This window comes from Lepidochelys kempii, chromosome 11, assembly GCF_965140285.1.
Source record: "Lepidochelys kempii isolate rLepKem1 chromosome 11, rLepKem1.hap1, whole genome shotgun sequence".
Lineage (NCBI taxonomy): Eukaryota > Metazoa > Chordata > Testudines > Cheloniidae > Lepidochelys > Lepidochelys kempii.
In genome coordinates, this window is record NC_136390.1 from 60046849 (window position 1) to 60067248 (window position 20400).

Sequence of the window (20400 nt, forward strand, 5' to 3'; positions counted from 1 at the left end):
TTGGTTAAACATAACACTTAAAAAATTCCATATTCTCTGACTTTGTTAAAGCAAAATTTTAATATTTTAAAAGAATTGTTTAGTGCAGCTAGGAGTACAAAAGAAGTGTACTACTAGATGGGAAAAGGGACACAAACCACAAGCATGAAAGGAAATGCATTTATAACTGTACAGTGAGCTCCATAAAAAACCCTCAAAACCCATCTGTGAAAGTATAAAACATATTTTAGCAAAATGACAATGTGAATTGAGTTTTCATGAAAAGTGCTCGATGTAAAAACCTGCAAACTCAAGTCCTTTTTATTTGCACGTCACATGTAGCAGAGGCAAAGCAATGCATTTTTCTACACCGTCCTGCCAATCCACCTCTACCTGAGCTGTAAGACCCATTTAAGTGTGACCCATTCATAATTGTGTGATGCTCTGTTGAGATGGCCCAGGCAGGTACCCACAATGGTGGTACCTCTTGAGATGTGGATACCTGGTTAGGAATTGCAATGAGCCTGTAACTCATTTTAGATAGGACACCATTCACCCATCAGATGGTAATTACTTTGGGGCACTACTGACCCAGACCATTTGTGACACAGTGATCTAGCGGGAAAAGGTTAACTTTTTGGGGTTTGGCTTTTTTGAAAACCTATTTCCTTCCAACTCTCCCTTCCAAGTTACAGGTTTCAATCTAACCTTTAGTTTTAGAATCCAAACTGAAGCTCCAAGTACATATTTTCATCATCTAACAGGTACCAGAAACAGTTAATAGCTTCAAGAGAAAGAAATGCACATTACTATTACCAAAACAAAAAAATCAATGAGTATTCAATACTTGGAGTAAGAAGGGAACAACAGAATTCTAGTTTACAGTGTATATTTTAAGAGAGTAATATTTGCTGGCTCTGATCAATATTTACTAAATAAGCACATCTCTTGCTCTTTCATCTCCAAATATTTGAAAAGAAAATACAAATTGTTAATGTTTATAAAATCGTTTTTCTTGTTTATTTTAATGAAGCTGGTACAGACAACGTCCATTCAAAACCCATGTCCCAGGCCAAAAGGTACAAACAAGAATGTCAGAATACTACAAGTGTCTGCTGCGTACATTCTTGCATGAATATTTGTGTATTAATTGCTATATGAAAGAACTTTTCTGGGCTCTTCTGCCAAAATTTAAGAATAGACAGGGTTTTCAATTTTATGTCTTCTGTGAAGTCATCTCTGGAAGAAAGTACAGATCTTTTTCATTTCCAACTGGACAGTCTTCTTTCCCAGGTCCCCAGCACAATTTAAGGAAAACAGCTCTCAATTATGGACACACAATTTCTCCATTGTTTAGTTCTCTGAAAAACTTCATCTCCCACTGAAAGTTATAGTCCAGGAGTGAAACAGTCACACATCAAAACTTCAGGGCTGATTTGGAAGTCATTAGGAACACTTGCCCACCTGGCAGATCTTACAACCTTCGTGCCTGAAAGGCACGATCCTAGCGAACATACAAATGCATGTGTGTACATGTAATTTTAAAGGGGTGGGGGAAAAGGAGCAGGGCTGCAGCTGGATCACAAGAGTTCAGCACAATGAAAACAGAAATTATAGTGTATAATGAGCACGAGAATTCAAGATACCAGATGTTTGAAAATAAGTTCCCAGAGATGGGGTGCCAGTTTCAGTTCAGTGTTGAACGCCACATTACAAAAGAACTATTATTTAAAAATAAAAAAGGATTAAGGGGAAAGAAAAAACAAACAGAAGGATCTAAACTGTAGAGTGACCCCCTGTCTGTTCCTGATAAACTTCAATCACATCTTCCTCCTCCATCCCCAGCTGTGAGAACAGGGAAGAAAAAAAACAAAAACAAAAAAAAAACAAACACACAAAATTGTTACAAATCAGATGTTTTGAATGCACAGCAGCTCCTGGACAAGCAAGGGAGCTAAAAGGTTTTCTTCCTCTCCCCAGCCATATTTCCTCAAAAGGACAAAGTGGTGGAAAAATAATCCTCTGTCACTGCCTTATTAGCCAACACTAATAATTTTATTTAGACTGCTCCCCCACCCCCCAAGTCACTTGTTTCATCTTTGCAGGACATCTACTTCAGAACTGGCAATATTCTGTAGGGAGTCCAAATCCTTTTCCAGATCCCAAAAAATCATTGGCTATTTTTTTTTAAAGTCTCTAACTTTATTCTTGTGCAGCTGTTGCACGATTGTCATGCAATTGTGTACCAATGGCATAATGACTGCAAATTATAGATCGTTTAGCTTACTTGGTTATAACAAAGGACTTTCACTTCAGAAACTACAACTGATATCTAAAAGTTTTCAAGTTCGTTTTCCATTCTCTAGACAGCTGAAAGTTTAAGACCAAAAGATGATTACATCAATACTGCATAACTCACATCCTGAGTCCAAAAGGTCAGTCTTTATAACTTCTGCAATACCAGGAATAAATTTATGCAACAATTAAGTATAATCCTGATATGGATAGTAAACAGAAAACAAGCTACTCGTGTTTTCCTACGTCTCTCTGGTAAAGATGAGTACATATACTTGTATTAAAAAACATTTTCAAGCAAATAATGGAAGTTTTGGCTGAACAGTGAAATCCCTAACATGCGAAGCACAGTCTACTTCTTTAGTTGTCCCATGGTGCATTGTTTAAGCTGCCACTTGCCTTCTATTAAGGAAAGAAACTCACCTCTTTGGGGGTATGATTATCAGTAATTCTCTGACCCTCGAAGAGGAACCTGAGTGAATTCATTGGAACTCCCTAAAAACAAGCCACAGAAATGTTTAGTAAAGCACATGTAAGCTTTTAAAAATTGATACACAAATAATATTACATTTTCAATATAAGCAAAGAATTTGAAAACTGAAGATTGGGTACTAGCAACTGATGTGCAAGCATCTAAGCTGTGTGTATTTTATTACGCACCTAGTGCACTAAAATAGTTAAGCGAATGTTAACATTAAAGTACAATTTTATTCTGCAAGCGGACTGTAGTTGTGTATTTGTTGTCAACCACCACCACATGAAGTCTGTCCAGTTTACAAGAAAAGAGGTTTTTTTGACTCCTCTCCACCCTGCAAACTCTACCTAGTATTAAAAGTCAAGCTGGGTTCTTTCTGACCTGCAAATCAACAGGAATAAGATTTTTGTTCTCAGAAATTGGGTAGTGTTTCTGTCAATGCTGTGTATTCCAGCACCCCCTTTCCCAACACTCCCACACCCAGCATCACCACAAACTGACCAGACTCCTTCCCCACTATCCTTTCTGCACAAGTTGGAGGGGCAGGGGAATCACTCATGTCTAGAAAAAGGGGTGCTGGAAGGCTGGCATCTCCAATGGGGATGAGAAAATAGTGATGCTTTGTCTGTGGTGTATGGTGGTTGTGCTAGTGGTTAGGTATGTGTCTGAGGGGAGAAAGAGGGTATGAATAGTTAGACACCTTAACTTTTCTTTTCCTGGTTTTGTGGATTTGGGTTAGGTATGTGTGTGGGCCAGCTTTAACTGAAACACAACACAGTGGTTTTGTGTATTAATTTCCTAGGTTTTTTCCAGATTGAAAAGGGATCTCTGACACAGCAATGGCTGACTTAATTAAGAACAGGATTTTTGTGAAAGAGTCCAGCTGGCTCAGGAGTTTTGCCAAAGGCTTTCACAGAAGACCTATCCAGCCATGCTTCACAAAGATGTGTTTCATAGCCACTGCTTTGCCAAAGGTCTTCATCTACTACACAACATAAATGTTGCTTGTACTAGAAAAACCTGCTCTTCTTCCATTTGGACCATTTTGGGTCATAAGTGGGGGCATGTGACAATAGGCAATGTACTGCTCCCCTAAAGTAGGGCTGGTCAAAACTAGATTTTCCTTTTCAACAGCTAACCATTGCTCAAAAGCATTCAGTAATGACAAAGAATACTAAAAGCCTAAGAAGAGATCTCCAATACAATAGCTCCATGCACAAAGACCTTGATATTTGTCAGAAGCCGTTGATTTGTCAAAGGTGCTATATTCTTTGTGAAACTATTCCACGGGTTCAAGAGCGCCACTCCTGAACCAGCTGAATGGTCTCAGACCAGGATCTCCATGAATTGTTCCACCAGTTCAGTGGGAGAACTTCTAACCCAGCTGACTGGGTTCAAAAAGAACAGACTCCTCAACACTCATTGCTTTGTTGAAGATCTTGTTTTTCATTAAACTGTTCAACTTTACTCCTGAACCAACTGAACAGCTTCACCAAGATCCAGTCTTCTACAAAGTGACAAATGTCCTTTGTCAAAGATCTTCTCTGACTCCCCAAACACACTCTTGGATTAGCAAAATTCATTCCCGATGCTAGCCACAATTATGGATGCAAGGAAGTTACTGGGGGCATACATTAGAAAGCAGTGTTGTATTCTTTCCTGAACCATTCAAAAAGGCTTTTGCACCCCATGTTGAAGAACGGAAGTAGCTGACATAAATCAAGTTATTCATCTGCTAACTGCAGCAAACATGGAATCAGTTATGGTGAATAATACTAATACTTAAAAAGAAAAAAGAAAAAGAATTACATGACTCCAAAGAGACCTCAAACACTCACAATGTATGTATTTTTGACATTCCATAGTTCAGAGTTAAGCTAGAAAAAGTTAAAAACCAAAACACACGCAATAACCAAGAGACAGAATAAGAACTTTTAAATGCCAATTTAAAGTGATTAGAATTCAGTCTAACAAACAGATATATTTGATAATCTGCTCAAAAATTTGGGCCAGATGTACTGTATCTTTCATACAATACAGGTTCAACTCCCACTTCAAGTGCAAAATAAGACCCAATCTTAATTGTGCAGTTAATACTACTGGTCTCTAAATATGCCAGTATAGCAACACCAGATAACGAAACCCATACTCATCTTGTTTTATGCCATCAGCAAAAGGTAAGTAGCTCGAGGTTATTAAATCCATATTAAAATGTCTGCATACACAGCTACTGTCACTTACAGTAAGCTCTTCTAAACTAAATAACTTGCACAGAGTCATTTTTAAGATAAATTATTCTGAAGCACCCAAAGTCTGTCGTGTATTGTACCTCAAAGATAAATGGCTTGCAAGTTAACCAGGTAGGCAAATTAATAGGAAAGGAAGACCTTCTCTAGTAATCCCTCTTACAGTTGGGAAGCATTTTTATGGCCCTGGAAGAAACTACCTTAAGACTCCTCTCTCAGAAGATGATGTGACATAGAAGCATCTGCCTTTGAGCACACTTGGATAAGGAAACCTAAAATATCTCCATGGTTACTTTGTTCACCAAGTTATAGCCCAGGTAAGAAGTAAAAAAAACTTCATTCTATAGTATACACATACTACAGTGGTATCCATTCAAACTGCTATAGGATGAGTTTTTGTTTTTTAGATATACAGAGTAACCTATAGATCTAGGTATGACTGACACACACAAAACTTGTGTTAAAAGGTTCACAGCATCAGGCCCTAAGATTTTAAGCTCATCATGGCAGCGTTCTCTCATTCATCTGAAAAAGACCCAGCATACATTCAATGAGATGTAAGCAATAAATATTAAGAATACTTTTTCTTCCTGTACGTAGCAGCAAATCTCACAATGACAAGGACACAGAAAAATGAAGACATCATATGACCAAAGAATGAAGCTTCACTACAAAGCTATCTGTTGACAAGTTTAGTTTGTCTCTATTAACACAAAAATGTTTGACCATAAGCAGTGATGGCTCAGTTGGTAGGGTGAACCTGAAGAACGCTGCTGAAGAAAGGACCACATAAAGGCCACTGCTGATCCAATAGCTAAACACAGAATAGGCAAACAAGAGAAATGTTAATTGGTAGTTTTAAGAGAAACTGATGTGGAAGATAAATCTGATCCCTTGCAGCACAAAAAATGGCCATATTGGGCAGACCAATGGTCCATCTTGCCCAGGATCTTGTCTCCCGACAGTGGCCAATGCAAGCTGATACAGAGGGAGTGAACGGAGTAGGGCAATTATTGAGCGATCCATCTGCAGTTGTCCAGTTCCAGCATGTTGAAGTCAAAGGCTTAGGGACACCCAGAGCACAGGGTTGAATCCATGACCATCTTCACTAACAGCCACTGATGTACCTATCCTCCATGAACGTATCCAATTCATATTTTAAATTTGTGACCTTCGCAACATCCCCCAGGGAACAAGTTCCACCCGTTGACTGTGTATCATATGAAGAAGTACCTCCTTTTGTTTGTTGTAAAGCTGCTGCGCATTAACTCCATCAACCTTGTTCTTGTGTTATGTGAAGGGGTAGAACACTTTCTCTCCACACCATTCATGATTTTATAGACCTCTCTCATATTCCCATTTAGTCACCTCTTTTCCAAGCTGAACAGTCCCAGTCTTTTTGACCTCTCCTCAGCTGGAAGCTGTTCCATATCCTTAATCACTTTTGTTGCCCTTCTTGGTACCTTTTCCATTTCTAATAGATCTTTTTGAGATGAGGTGACCAGAAATGCACGCAGTATTCACAGTGTGGGTGTTCTTTCCTAATAGTTTCTAACATTGTTAGCTTTTTTGACTGCCACTGCAGACTGAGTGGATGTTTTCAGAAAATCATCCACAATGACTCCAAGATCTCTTTCTTGAATGGTAAAAGCTAATTTAGACCCCATCATTTTGTATGTAACACTGTGACTACATTTTCCAGTGTGCACTACTTTGCATTTATCAACACTGAATTTCATCTGCCATTTTCTTGCCCAGTCACCCAGTTTTGTGAGATCTCTTTGCAATCTGCTTTGGACTTAACTATCTTGAGTAATTTTGTATCATTTACAACTTTGCCACCTCACTGTTTACCCCTTCTACCAAATCGTTAATGCAATGAATTTAGTAGTCACACATTGTCAATTTATTACCATATTAACAATATTGGCAGTTGTAAGTCTAATTCTGCTTCCATACAACAGTGAAAGTATTCCACAATTCTAAGTGCATTTCACTTTGAGCTGTAAGAGGTAAAGCGTCTTTTACAGTACCCATAAGAAAACGCATGAGCATATTAAAAAAGGGAGCATTTGCTTTTAACAGATACCTTGTAATTTCAACCAATAATTTGAACACATTATAACAGGACAGGGTCCACATCATGCTGTCCAGCATAAATGCTAATGACTGTCAAACTTAATTAGGAGGTCCATAGTTCTGTGGTTGTTGGGTCTATCCCTCCGGTGAATAGAGATTTGACATGAGTTCACCTGTCCAAGCAGATCCCTTTACTTGGGGAAGGGAGGAAAGAGAGGTTAAAGTGCTTTTTCAATAGGACAGTGCCACTGTTTCACAAACCTGTCTTTGACAGTATGATTCTTTGAGTTTCTTGAGATGTGTCGTCATTTTCACCTTGAAGTGAATTTCACTGCTGTCCTAAGAACAGAATAGGAAGAAGTTACCCCTCTTTGTAATAACTATTTGTTTTGTTTGAAGCAGGTTTTAATTTTTACACTTATTACAAAATGTACCCAACACCAGCTTTACTGGACAGCTGGACCATCAATCAATGTGCATACAGTAATGCTTGATAAGTTATCCTACTAGAGATTCATATTACAACACATTAATCAGAACTCACCATTCACTTCCATGGGGAGTTCTGCTCAAAAATAGATGGTATGATATGGCTTATGGTTTGCTAAAGACATTCTGAATTTAAAAAAAAAAAAATTAATAATAGTCTGTGTCTCCATCTTTATCCTCCAATCTGCCTAATAAAAATATCATCATACACAGCAGATCTCTGGTCTCAAGTTCCAGAAGAGGCAAGTTAAGCTCACAATTCAAAATTCATAATAAAACCCTGCTCATTTAGAGAGTATCTACCACTGTAGACATGCTGTCTCAGCAATACAACAGTAAGTTAATGAGCTGTCCTTGTCCTACAAAAAGATACATTACTGCAAGAGGTGACAAAATGATTACAAATGCAAGTGTTTGAAATATGTTCTGTGTCACTGGACCACATTCAGCCCTTATCTAAGAGTAGGTCGACACTACCCGCCCGATCGGTGGGTAGCAATCAATATATCAGGGGTCAATTTATTGCATCTACTCTAGACGCGATAAATCGATCCCAGAGCGCTCTCCCGTCGACTCCGGAACTCCAGCACCAGGAGAGGCGCAAGTGGAGTCAACGGGGGAGTGGCGGCAGTTGACTCACCGCCATGAAGACGCCGTGGTAAGTCAATCTACGTAGGTCAACTTCAGCTACGCTATTCCCATAGCTGAAGTTGCATACCTTACAGACTCCCCCCCCTTAGTGTAGACCAGGGCTAAGTAATTACAATTTCTACTGAAGCTAATTGGAGTTGCACCGTCTTATGCCTCCACTGAATTTGGTCCCCAGATTCCAACCAGCACCAAATTGCCAGGCTAATAAAGTCTTAAAATTCCTAATATTAAAAGAGTTCAAGTGAACCAGTAGCTCCCGCAGTACCCTGGTTCTATGCAGAATTACTTCAGTTCATGAAGGCCTTGAAGTTCTCATTCCCTCCTATACTGAAAATTACAGCCTTTATCTCTAAAGAGAAGTTGCTGGCTAGAGTCTGAATTGGCCTCACCTCCCACAAACAGTTAAGTAAACAACCAATGGCACCTTCACCCCATTCCTGTCCAGGAGGAAAGATGGTCTTTTGCTTAATGCTAGCCTGAATCCCTGTCCATCTAAAATCAGCTGCTACAGACTTCCTGTATGACCTCAGGCAAGTCACTTAATCTCTCTGTTCATCAATCCCTCATCTGTAACACAGGGATACTACTACTCCCTTCACTCACACAGGAGTTGCAAGGATAAAATTAATTAATGTTTGAGACACCTAGAGCTATACTGAGAACCACCATAGGCAACTGGTAAGTAGGAGGGTAATTTGGGGGGAAAACTCCAGATCAAAGAATTGTAGGGTACCAGAATTTAGCTGTTCATATGTGTAATTAAGAGAGATGATCCATCTGCAGGCTATACATGGACAACTATGAAATATCTGCCAGTAACTGATTATGTAAAAGAACTCACCTGCCCAATGACTTTGAGTTTAATGTATTCTCCCTCTTTCTTATCTCCCAAGTCCTCAGCTGAAGGTTTTGCTTCCTGAAAGAAAAACATTCCACAGGGATATTGATAAATCCTACTTATTAACTACTTTCATTAGACAGTACGCTAACTTCTCTCTTATTACAATGAATCAGCACTACACCAGTGATTAACAGTAGCAGCTAAGAAAGAGGAACAGAGAAGAGAATGGATGAATTAGAAGACATTAAAACAAAGAATGCAATTTTACACCAGTTTAACTCCATTGAAATAAGCTCAAAAAGAGAAACATGGAGAAAGCAGTAATAGATCTTTCTCTGTCTCATATGCTAAAACAGAGGCAGAAGTAAACAGATTTTGTTGCATGTATAGCATCAGTGTGTAAAGATGCATCACAAGTCACTACCACTTTCAAAGAATGAGCAGAGCCCTCACTCCCATGTGTAAACAGTATCCCCAATTAATAGCTTGTGTCATGGTATGTTTGTTATAAATAAGGCTGTGAGTTTGTCACGGATGCCACAGATTCTGTGACTTTTAGTGACCTCCGTGACCTCTGCAGCAGCCCGTGCACCTGGTTCAAGGGCAGCTCAGGCAGCCCCTGCGCCAGGCCACTGCTGGGGCAGTCCCTTGGCCCCTGGCCCCCCCACCCCCACCCCAGCAGCAGAGTTTGGGTGTGGGAGGGGGTACGGGCACTGGACAGGGTGGCGCTTATCTGGGGGTCTCCCCGGAAGTGGCGACATCCCCTTCACTCAGCTGCTAGGTGGAGGCGTGGCCAGGCAGCTCTGAACCGTTTTGTACATTTTGATGGATGTGCTGTATTATGGCACTGAACAAGGTTACACCTACACCTTTAGTCACTGCATAAATTCAAGCAGTTGCTGGATAGAGAAATCTTTAAAAAAAGTGTTCAGAGAGGAGGATCTCACCAAACTACAAGTCACGTTTCAATCACCTTTCTTCAGCATGCTGTTGCCCAGCAAGATGGACAAGATCAAAGCTTTTATAGCTCCCCAGTGCCAGAATTCCTTCTTGGCGATAAAGACTTCCACCCTCCCTGCCATTTTCCCCCTCACTATCCTGCCATATTAACAGGCCTCAACCCAAATCTCAAGGCACTACTTGTAGGAGTGAGAGGATAGTTTGGATCACACTCTCGGCTAGAAAAGGACCAAAAGACAGACATTTTCTGGAGACCTAGATCATGGACCTCTTTCACCTAATGGCCAATCACTCTCCTGTAATTACAGAAAGGGTTTGCGGAAAGAACATTTTTAGCATTTACACACTGGACAGAATAATCCTCCAAAAGAGGAGAGAGACTAATCTCTACACACCCACTGAAGTATAACATAACTTCATGCTAATTAGTCATTTGCTTTGCTAACATATGAGAAACCCATCACTACAAAGGGTATTTAAATTCTAAGTGTATGCAGTCACCATCTCTGTTCACTATGCAAAAGAACCAATTTGCAAGCCAGCCTGCTGTCATAATAAGAGAGGACTTCACTACCATGCAGAGGATTCAAATCAACTCTTGTCAATGTTCTATCTATCTAGCTCTCCTCACCAGAGTTTCTGAGCTCTTGTGTGGGGTATCACAGAGTTCATACTCTTGAGTCTAAAGCAGAGCATCACTACCATGACAGCCCTCCTTGGTTGATATGAGTGGAAAGCAGTGATCCATAGGAGGCTTGATTCCGCTCCAGGAAACTGAGGCAGTGCACGCCAAATGCAATGAGAAAGGGAGACAGTAGGAAGACAAAAAGGGAATTAGTGGGATCAAAATATCAGTATGTCACAAAGATGCAAGATTAAAGCCTCAGGTAACCCCACTATACACCAAACTGGAGCAAAAGCAGAGATGGAATTTTTTTTGGGGGGGGGGGGGAGAGAAGGGGGACTGAAATGGGTTAGAGTCAAGAATGGCATTGCCAACAACTGAAGTTTAAAAAGTAAAATCCCAGTAATCTGGAGCCAAACAAGGGCAGGCAAAACTGAAAGAGCATTTTTTCCCCTACTGCAGGTTTAAGGGGGAAAAAATGGGTGGATGGGAAAGCCACCAGAAGAAATTAAAGAGCAAATGCACAGTTAGGTAGACTTGATGGCAACTAAGTTACAATCACTCATTTGTAAATTAAACATTTCACAAAACAGTTCATGTGCAAGTCCCTACCACTTAACATGCAGTTAAAAGACTGGTATTCACGATCATACTAGGAAAAGAAAGTTTTCTACTTAGCGGTCAAAATAAAAATGTTGAATAAAACCACTTCTGAATCAGATTCTGACTTTTCATTCGGGACATAAAAAGTTCCTATAGCCACTGTTTTACAGAAAGGGTTCCTAAGCAGCATAAAAAATGTTCTCTAATACCTACCTCATACTTATGTCATGAGGTTTAATTAATTAGTGCTTGTAAAACACTTTGAAGTCCTTGGACAAAAGGTGCTGAGAGGGCCAAGTATTTATTATTGCAACTAACGGAACCACAAAACAAAACACTTCAAATGCTGCATTGTAATTTTCTTAAACAATAAATTAGTTATTTTTTTATAGATTTTGACCTTCAATTTTCAAGAACATAATATGCAATAAGATTTTAGAATCATGATTATAAGATGATTAGTACACACACCACCAGTGCTGACATTTAGCAAACAAGTGGTGTTAATTTATGTATTCTGCCTATACTCCTAACAGTTAGCAATATTTTAGCTAAAAGAAATGCTACATGAAGCCAATATTATGCCGATTCATTCTTCTATATTTAATTAGAAGTTAAATTTGCTTTATTAGATTCTACAATTTCCCTCTTTATTAAACCAATCTACACACCTACCCCTCCTGTGACTCTGTCTGTTCCCCATATTCTGGGATTGTTACCTAGGACCCACAAGCTTTTTGTATCCCCCATCCCATTTTGTTCCCCCCTTTATTATCAGTAACATGATCTTTTATCTCATTCTAATGAAAACTAAACTGATTATATCCCACTTTGGGAATGGGCGACAGGGGATGAATCAACTGATAATTACCTGTTCTGTTCATTCCCTCTGGGGCACCTCGCATTTGCCATTGTCCGAAGACAGGATACTGCGCTAGATGGACAGTATGACCCAGTATGGCTGTTCTTATGTTCACTGTTTAAATTAAGACAGCTATAATTGCCATTATTAACAAATGATTACATCCCTGGAGGACAATATCCTCTGAAACAACTACTTCCAGCACAAGATAGGAGAAAAAGAATCCGTAGTTTTTCCATGCAACATGGCTAACTCCAAGAAAAATTATTTGCATGGAAAGATGAGCACTAATATCACCTTAGAGCCCATTCCCACTATCATTTATGCATGTTTAACTCCAGTCAACTATTCATTGACTTCAATGAAACTAACTGTGGAAGTAAAAGTTAAGCGCATTTACATGTTTGTCCCACTGTAAGGCCGTTATCTTCAAGAGTTTACATGCATGCTACACTTTATGGGTCGCAAGAGCTCCCACTCAAGTCAACAAGACTACTCAAAGTGCATAAAGTTAAGCATATGCATAAATCTTTGCAGATTTGAGGCATAACAAAGGATTACTTATTGAAGGCTGCTTTTTGTAAGAGACTTGTGGCCTAATTCAACATAAGAATGGCCATAATGGGTTAGACCAATGGTCCATCTAGCACAGTATCCCATCTTCCAACAGTGGCCAATGCCAGATGCTACAGAGGGAATGAACAAAACAGGGCAATCATGGAGCAATTCATCCCATTGTATAGTCCCAGCATCTGGCAGTCAGAGGATTAGGGACGCCCACACCATGGGGTTGCATCCTGACCATCTTGGCTAACACCCAGTGATGGACCTATCCTCCATGAATTTATCTAATTGTTTTTTGAACCCAGTTATACTTCTGGCCTTTGCTACATCCCCTGGCCACAAGTTCCCCAGGTTGACTGTGCATTATGTGTTGTTCGTTTTAAACCTGCTGCCTATTAATATCATTGGGTGACCCCTGGTTCTTGTGTTATGGGAAAGGGTAAATAATGCTTCGCTATCCATTTTCTCCACACCATTCAGGATTTTATAGACCTCTGTCATACTCCTCCTTAGTCATCTCTGTTCCAAGATGAACAATCCCCAGGCTTTTTAATCTTTCCTGATATGGAAGCTGTTCTACATCCCCAGCTATTTTTGTTACCCTTCTTGGTACCTTTTCCAATTCTAATATAACTTTTTTGAGATGGGGTGACCAGAACTGCACGCAGTATTCACAGTGTAAGTGTACCATGGATTTATATTGTGGGATTATGACATTTACGGCTTTATTATCTATGCTTTCCTAATGGTTCCTAACATTGTTAGCTTTTTTGACTGCTGCTACACATTCAACAGATGTTTTCAGAGAACTATCCACAATGACTTCAAGATCTCTTTCTTGAGTGATAACAGTTAATTTAGACCCCATCATTTTATAGGTATTGTTGGGATTATATTTTCCAATGTGCATTACTTTGCATTTATCAACACTGAATTCTGTGTGTCATTTTCTTGCCCAATCACCCAGTTTCATGAGATCCCTTTGTAACTCGTCACAGTCTGCTTCGGACTGAACTATCATGAGTAATTTTAGATCATCTGCAAACTTTGCCATTGCAGTGTTAACCCCTTTCCCCAGGTCATTTATGAATATGTTGAACAGCACTGGTATCAGTACAGATCCTTGGACAACCATGCTATGTACTTCTCTCCCTTCTGAAACAGACCATTTATTCCTCCCGTTTGTTTCCTGTCTTACAACAAGTTACTGATCCATGAGAGGACATTCCCTCTTATCCCATGACTGCCATTCTGAACAGATTTAGTTGGAATCTGATTATTTGATGGAACCCTGTCACCTCATTAATCAACTTCTCCCTATCTCTATTACTAGTATCACATTAGATTCAAATGGAAAGACTTCTCAGAAAAAGGGCTTTATACTGCAAATTTGAATAGTTCTTACCCAGACAAGTAGTTCCATTTATGACAACAGCACTACTTACATCAATAAGGGCAATTATGTGAGCAAAGGTCTGCAGGATCTGGTCCAAAGTTTCCTCTCCCCCTCCTCCATTTATGCTGCTAGTTTACTTTCTGCATTTTACTTAAGCCTGGTCTTGTTGTGGGCCTTATTCTGATGACAGCCATCAGTTGTCAGACACCTGCAGAGCTCAAATAGTGTAAAGCCTTAGCAGCAACAGGCAATGCCATTATTTGCACTAGTTAAGTCTACTTCTGCTTGAACTTCGGGTAAAGTCCACCAGTGTAAATAGTGATTTTTCCTGTCCACACTAGGGATTTCTTACACCTTAACTACATTAACAGCTGAAATGGGGTTCAAACTGGGGATATGTCATGGCCTAAATTTCACATTCTCTTCTGGCCAGTTTTGCTTCCTGATTCTCATATACCAACAGTGCTCCGCTTCCCAACACTATAGAAGCATTTTAGAGCATTTCCATTTTTTTTTAAATACCACACATTGCTACTAAAATTAGGTTTCAAAAAACTGCTATGAAAAATCCACATTTTTCACGCCAATACTAGTTGAGAGTGTCATCTAAAGACAGAATACATACACACACAAACCACACACACTACAATTTAATGAACATCATTAATAGTTCCTGAACAAATCTTGGGAATGAAATAAGGTAGCCAGGATACGATTAGAATTAGGAGCACTAAACACAAATCACAACAACTCCCCAGCGTGAGTACAGGCCTAACAGGAAAGAAGCTTAAATCCTGGCTGTAGCTATCAGCCCTCATCTCCTGCTGTCAGATCCGAGCCAGGCTGCAAACTCTGGGGCTGCCTCTCCCTCCTCCGGCCCCGAGCAGGGGGCGGGGGCCCTGGGGCAGGCCAGGACCGGGGGCACCAGCGACTGACCCCCGTAAAGCAGACCAAGGAAGGCTTCCATTGTATGACCTGGGCCTAGGCAGGGTGGGAGGCCGGGTCAAGCAGTCACGGGAGGGGACCCCGCAGCCCCGCCTGGAGAGGGAGCAGGAGAGTGGGCGGGCATCGCGAAGTGGGGGAAAAGGGGAGCCGCTCTCCGGGCCCTTCTCCCGGGGGGTGCCAGGCGGAGCCCCGCTGAGGAGGCGCAGGGTAGGGGGGGCTGCGCCCGGGCACTGGACGGGGCCAACCCCCGCCGCTCAAGGGCCTGCAGGGCCCCCTACCCCGGCGCCGCTCGCCCCCTCCCTCCAGTCTCCATTAAGGGCTATGGAGAAGCGGCGGGGAGGCCGCCGGGCCGGCTCCAGAGCCTCGCTCCCTCCGCCGCGGGCCCCTCAGCCCGGCCAGCCGGCCGCGGGAGGGCCCTTACCTGGTCAGACATGGCTTTGCCCGTGGTCTCCGGCGCCAGCCCCGCTCGGTCGCTAGGCTCCTTTCTCTGCCCCTCGGCAGCACAACACAGGCCAGGCGGGCGGGATTTCCTGTGCGCTGAGCTCACTTCCCGCCCGGCGCGGCAGCCTCCCTCCCTCCGCCCGTCCGCCCCGGGGCAGCCCTGCGGGGAGCCGGCGGCGGCTGCAGCAGCGGCGGGGCGCTGTGGCGCTCTGCCCCCAGCCGGGCGGACAGTGGTTTCTGGCCTTGCCAGCCGTGCCGGGTGTTTCCGCCCAGAGCCAAGTTCAGTGTCGGGAAACTGAACCCACAGCCCCGCGGCCGGGCCTCGGAGCGCGGCTGCAGGCACCAGGGGGGTACCGCACCCATCTCCCCGCTAGCCTCTGTAGCGCCAGCTCCAAGGTGGAACACAGGCTCCAAATTCGCACCCCATTCACCACAGGGCCATCAAAGGCCCTGGGCCCACGAAGAGGCAGGTCAGGCCTACACTACAAAGTTCGGTCAAAAGTTGCCTTAGGTGAACCTGTACCTGCACCTGTGTGCAGGCAAGTTGGTCTCTTGCTGACCTGTGCCTCCTGTTACAGCAAGGCAGCAATACCATCCCCTGAAGGATTTAGAACCAGGCATAGCTGTACTCAGGGGAGCAGCAGCCCCATCTTGGCATAAATACGTACAGGATGAAGGCCTAAATCCCTACAGCTACATCCTATCAAGGCCCAGGGGGCAGAAGAGCCCTGCACAGATCAAAAATGTGTATCCACATCTGATCCACAAATATATTCAGCACATATCAAGAAGATATCTGCAGATTTGCAGGGTTCCAGGGTGCAGCCCAAAGTGCTCTGATACACTCACTAGCTTACATCAAACTTCTTGCAGGACATCATTTCCAGGCTGTTTCTCTCAAAATGACTTGGTTTATAATAAATGTGGCACGCTGTATATAAAGACATATTAAAAAAAACCAAAAACCTCTTGCTGCTTATTTCCCACTAGAATGTGGTGTTCATCTGTTTTACATGACAATTGAGCTCTATGAAATGGTCACTAAGATGATTAATTTAACCAAAAGAACAGAATAGCAGGAACAGAAGAACTCGAACGCCAAGATCAGGACAGACAAGACAGTTGTCTCTAAATAGGTTGTTTTTCATAGCTCCTCAATAATTAACATAGGAATTGCCATAACAGATGACAGGAGATCCCTCTAGTCTTGTATTCTTGGCAGCCAATGCCAGCTGCTTCAGAGCCAGGTGCAAGAAGCAAGCAACAGCTGAATAAAGTTGTATAGTTGTCCCAACCACTAGATTGAAGATCACATGACTCTGCTGTTTAAAAAAAAACATTTTATTGAACATTCTTTCATTATGCTCGCTAAAATTTTAGCATATATACTTGGCAATGGGCTTTTAAAAAACTTTTGTCAGGTAACAGTAGGTTTGGTATACAAGTGTAGGGGAAAAAAAAGATACAATGCTATGTAAATAACAGAACTGGTCTACATTGCACCAGTGCAAACCTTGTATGTAGACATGTTGAGCCACTGCAATGCAAGCCCTGGTTTGCATCAGTGCAGCACAGCCATGGTAGAGGTATGCATCAGTAGTGACAGTGGTGAAAATTCTTCTAATGTAGACTGACCTACAGTATTGGTGGGTTGGACTGCAATACTTACTAGTATTCTTTTATGCCAGATATTTAAAAAAAAATGAAAGTAGTACTCCTGTTCCATTTTGTCTTCTGAACATGCTCACTGTGGAGAAGACTATATTGGTAAATATATATTTTGCTTTAAGTACTAACTACATGTAAAAATACATGTAATAAGAACTGACTGGCAAGGGGTAGTGGAAGTACTTCTTCAGATAAATTGGATACAAATCACTGGAATTTGGTCCCACTGAAAGACGAGAATCCTACTTGAACTCCCTTACCTAGCCAGGCTTTTAACTTGATTGAAACAGCTATCTATTGAATAGGGAAATCACACTTCCCAGGAACATCAGTTCTGATAACAAGGGCCTGGATTCATCCTGCCCCTTCTATAGTCCTTTATCCTCATGCAAAACCCTACCAACTCTGAGTGGTAGTCTTTTACACTCACTTTGCACAAGTACAAATGAACAGACAAGGCGAAGAACAACAGAGAATCTGACTCTAAATCTACATTGCTGTATTTCATAATCAACTGATTTCTACTTGAAACAACGCCGCATCAAGGAGCAGACTTGCATCAACCAATTGGGGGGTGCATTACTACAATTCTGAGAAACTGTTTATATGACAATTCATGGAATAAAATCAATGGAGAAGGAATTAATATTTAGTTGTGGCATTAAAAGACTAGAAGAGTCTGAAAGAAACAAAAGTTCAACATGGCTCCATGTACACAACTACAAAAATGCATTTTCTTCCTTATTAGAAAAGCTTTCTTGGACTGCAAAGCCAAAAGCAGCAATCCAACATCAGGAGAGCTAAAGTCAAAAACTCATAATGAACAGAAGAGATTCTGAAAAATCTAGACTCCACAAACAAAAATTGAACTATATGGATACTTTAAACTAACCCAGATAACACTAATAGAAAATAGCAGCTAAGAGCTGCTCATGTTCCAAGTTCTATTACAACTGTATTCACAGTGATTCTAAGTAACAGATTATTTTGTGACTATGGGAATAGATTGGGATTTAGATATCTGTTCAATTTTCAGCTCTACCATACACTTCCTGGATGATTTTGAGCAAGTCCCCACACTTAAAATGGCAATAATAATACATCCGTTTGCCCACTGTCTTGTTTACAAAGAAATTCTTTACAGCAGAAACCATTTCTTACTATGTGTTTGTACCGGGTCTAGCACAATGGGATCTTGATATCAGGTGAGCCTCTAAGAACAACAATAATAATACATCAAGCAAATTACACAATGTAGACCTCAGCTAGAACTCAAATACCTTCAACACATACTTCATTTAAAACTAAAATACAACAAAGTACCCTGTATTTTAAGGACCAAATATACATACCAACAGTTTCTCTCAACCATGTCCACAGTAAACCTTGCTGACACAATCACAACCAACCCCTCACCTCTTCTGTAAGCTCACTTTTACCCTCTTTCAGTGCATTCCCTGGTGCTATATATAATCTTTCCTTCTTATTCTTATCCCTCCCCATCTTTTAGGGAAATCAACTGCCTGATGCCAATAAGATTAATCACCATTCATGCAATGAGCAAGTAACCTATCCTTATTTACAGAATTCAGAGGCTGACTGTTTGGGAAAGGCTTTTAACTACTTCCCTGCCTGTCGGCCCCTTTACTCCATCACACAGTTCCTCTCAGCTCTTTAGTATGGGACCCACTAGAAAGCTCACAATACCAACCTGTAAAGCTGGAAGGTGCTCAGATACAAATATAGTGGTGGGTGCCCATACAAAACAAGACATAGAGAGGATAAGTATTATTCAATGCTGAACGGTTATAGTCAAAACCTTTTGAATCAGAAAGCCTAGAAACTGCGTTTTTATACCAGTGGAATGCTCTTTTCAGTGGAATGAAGCATCTTTTTCCAGACCTAGATGACCGTCAGATACTGGATTTTAAAATCATGGCATTAACTATTTTTTAGACGCCATTGTAGATAATTTTAGAGGTTTATTTTACATATACTAGTTAATTAGTTATTTTTGCTCTCACTCATAAATCTATATTGCTGGATTCACAGTCTAATTAAACCTAACTAGAGTGATTAAAAGATCCTGATCAAGAGACAAATCATGATCACTTTAATAATTAGAGAACTTGCATTACCTTGAGTAGCATTACCAGTCTGAATAAAGTGAAGAGATGTGGGTCAACTCTCTCAAATACTATCTTTTTTTTTTGCTGAAAAATATAAATTAACATAATATTTTCCTCTTCTGTAGCGGCTTCCATCTTTGAATCTCAAAGTGCCTTTCAAACATCAATTATCTTAGCTTCACAAACGCACTTGTCTATGGACCCTGATCTTTGTAAAGGCTGAGCACCTGCCTCTCTTATTTAAATTGTCACCGTTTCATTCAGGTAATTTTTTTTTAAAAAAGGTACTAAAATATAAAGGAAAACTGTTAATCTTGAGGAGCCAATGCCAAAGTCTTTTCACATGCAAAATTTCTATTGAAATCAATGGGAGTTCTGTGCATGCAATGACTGCAGAAGCAGACCTTATTTATACAGAATTTGACCAGATTTCTGGTTATTGGCCCCACCATGTATTCCTTACTCAAGAAACAGGAAATAAGAATTCAAACGGTGGCTGACTCAGATCACGTTCTGGATTACACAAACCCCCTCAAATGGAGTGGGGAGTGTCTGACATTAATTTATCAGGCATAGGCATCACTTGGAACCTCTCTTTCCCCTTCTTTTTTAATTCCTACATGTTCCCATGTATCTTGAACCCAGTCCTGCATTCCTTACTCAGGTAATACTCTGTCTGAAGTCAATGGGAGTTTTGTCTGAGAAAAGACTGTAGGCTTGGGACCCTTATCCCTTATTTAATTCTCAGCCTTTCAGTTATTCAAAATATACATAAAAGTAGGTCAAATGCAATCATGCAGAGTGAGGGTGCACTTTCTCAAGAAACCAGTAGGTGACACACATGAATGTTTTAAACCAGTCACGTCTGGCAAACTTCCTTATTTTGAAACAGCATTATGATTAGGGTCCTACCAAATTCACGGCCATGAAAAATGCGCCTCAGACACTGAAATCTGGTCTCCTCCCAGATTTCATAGGGTATACCGGCGTATCTCAAATTGGGGGTCCTGACCAAAAAGGGAGCTGCAGGGGGTCACGGTATTGCCATCCTTTCTTCTGCACTGCCTTCAGAGCTAGGTGGCTAGAGAGAGGCAGATGTTGGCCGGGCACGCAGCTCTGAACCAGCTTCCCCGTCAGCAGCAGCGCAGAAGT

General features: G+C 41.2%; 1 protein-coding gene across 1 annotated transcript; it reads right to left on the minus strand.

The window, feature by feature from the left end:
- Positions 1 to 967: 967 nt before the first annotated feature.
- SUMO1 (small ubiquitin like modifier 1) lies at positions 968 to 15721 on the minus strand. The gene is made up of 5 exons (XM_073306442.2): positions 15432 to 15721; positions 9056 to 9130; positions 7336 to 7413; positions 2698 to 2769; positions 968 to 1824 (listed from the first exon to the last, which is right to left on the minus strand). Exons 1-5 carry the CDS (start codon positions 15441 to 15443, stop codon positions 1756 to 1758), a joined length of 306 nt encoding a protein of 101 aa, XP_073162543.1. The 5' UTR covers positions 15444 to 15721; the 3' UTR covers positions 968 to 1755.
- Between the last annotated feature and the right edge of the window lie 4679 nt (positions 15722 to 20400).

Excerpts from the sequence above, each read along its gene's own strand:
- SUMO1 (XM_073306442.2), bottom strand. Across the intron at positions 7,414-9,055 it reads AACTCAAAGTCATTGGGCAG|GACAGCAGTGAAATTCACTT; the intron begins GTGAGTTCTTTT and ends TTCTGTTCTTAG. Across the intron at positions 1,825-2,697 it reads ATAATCATACCCCCAAAGAG|CTGGGGATGGAGGAGGAAGA; the intron begins GTGAGTTTCTTT and ends CTGTTCTCACAG.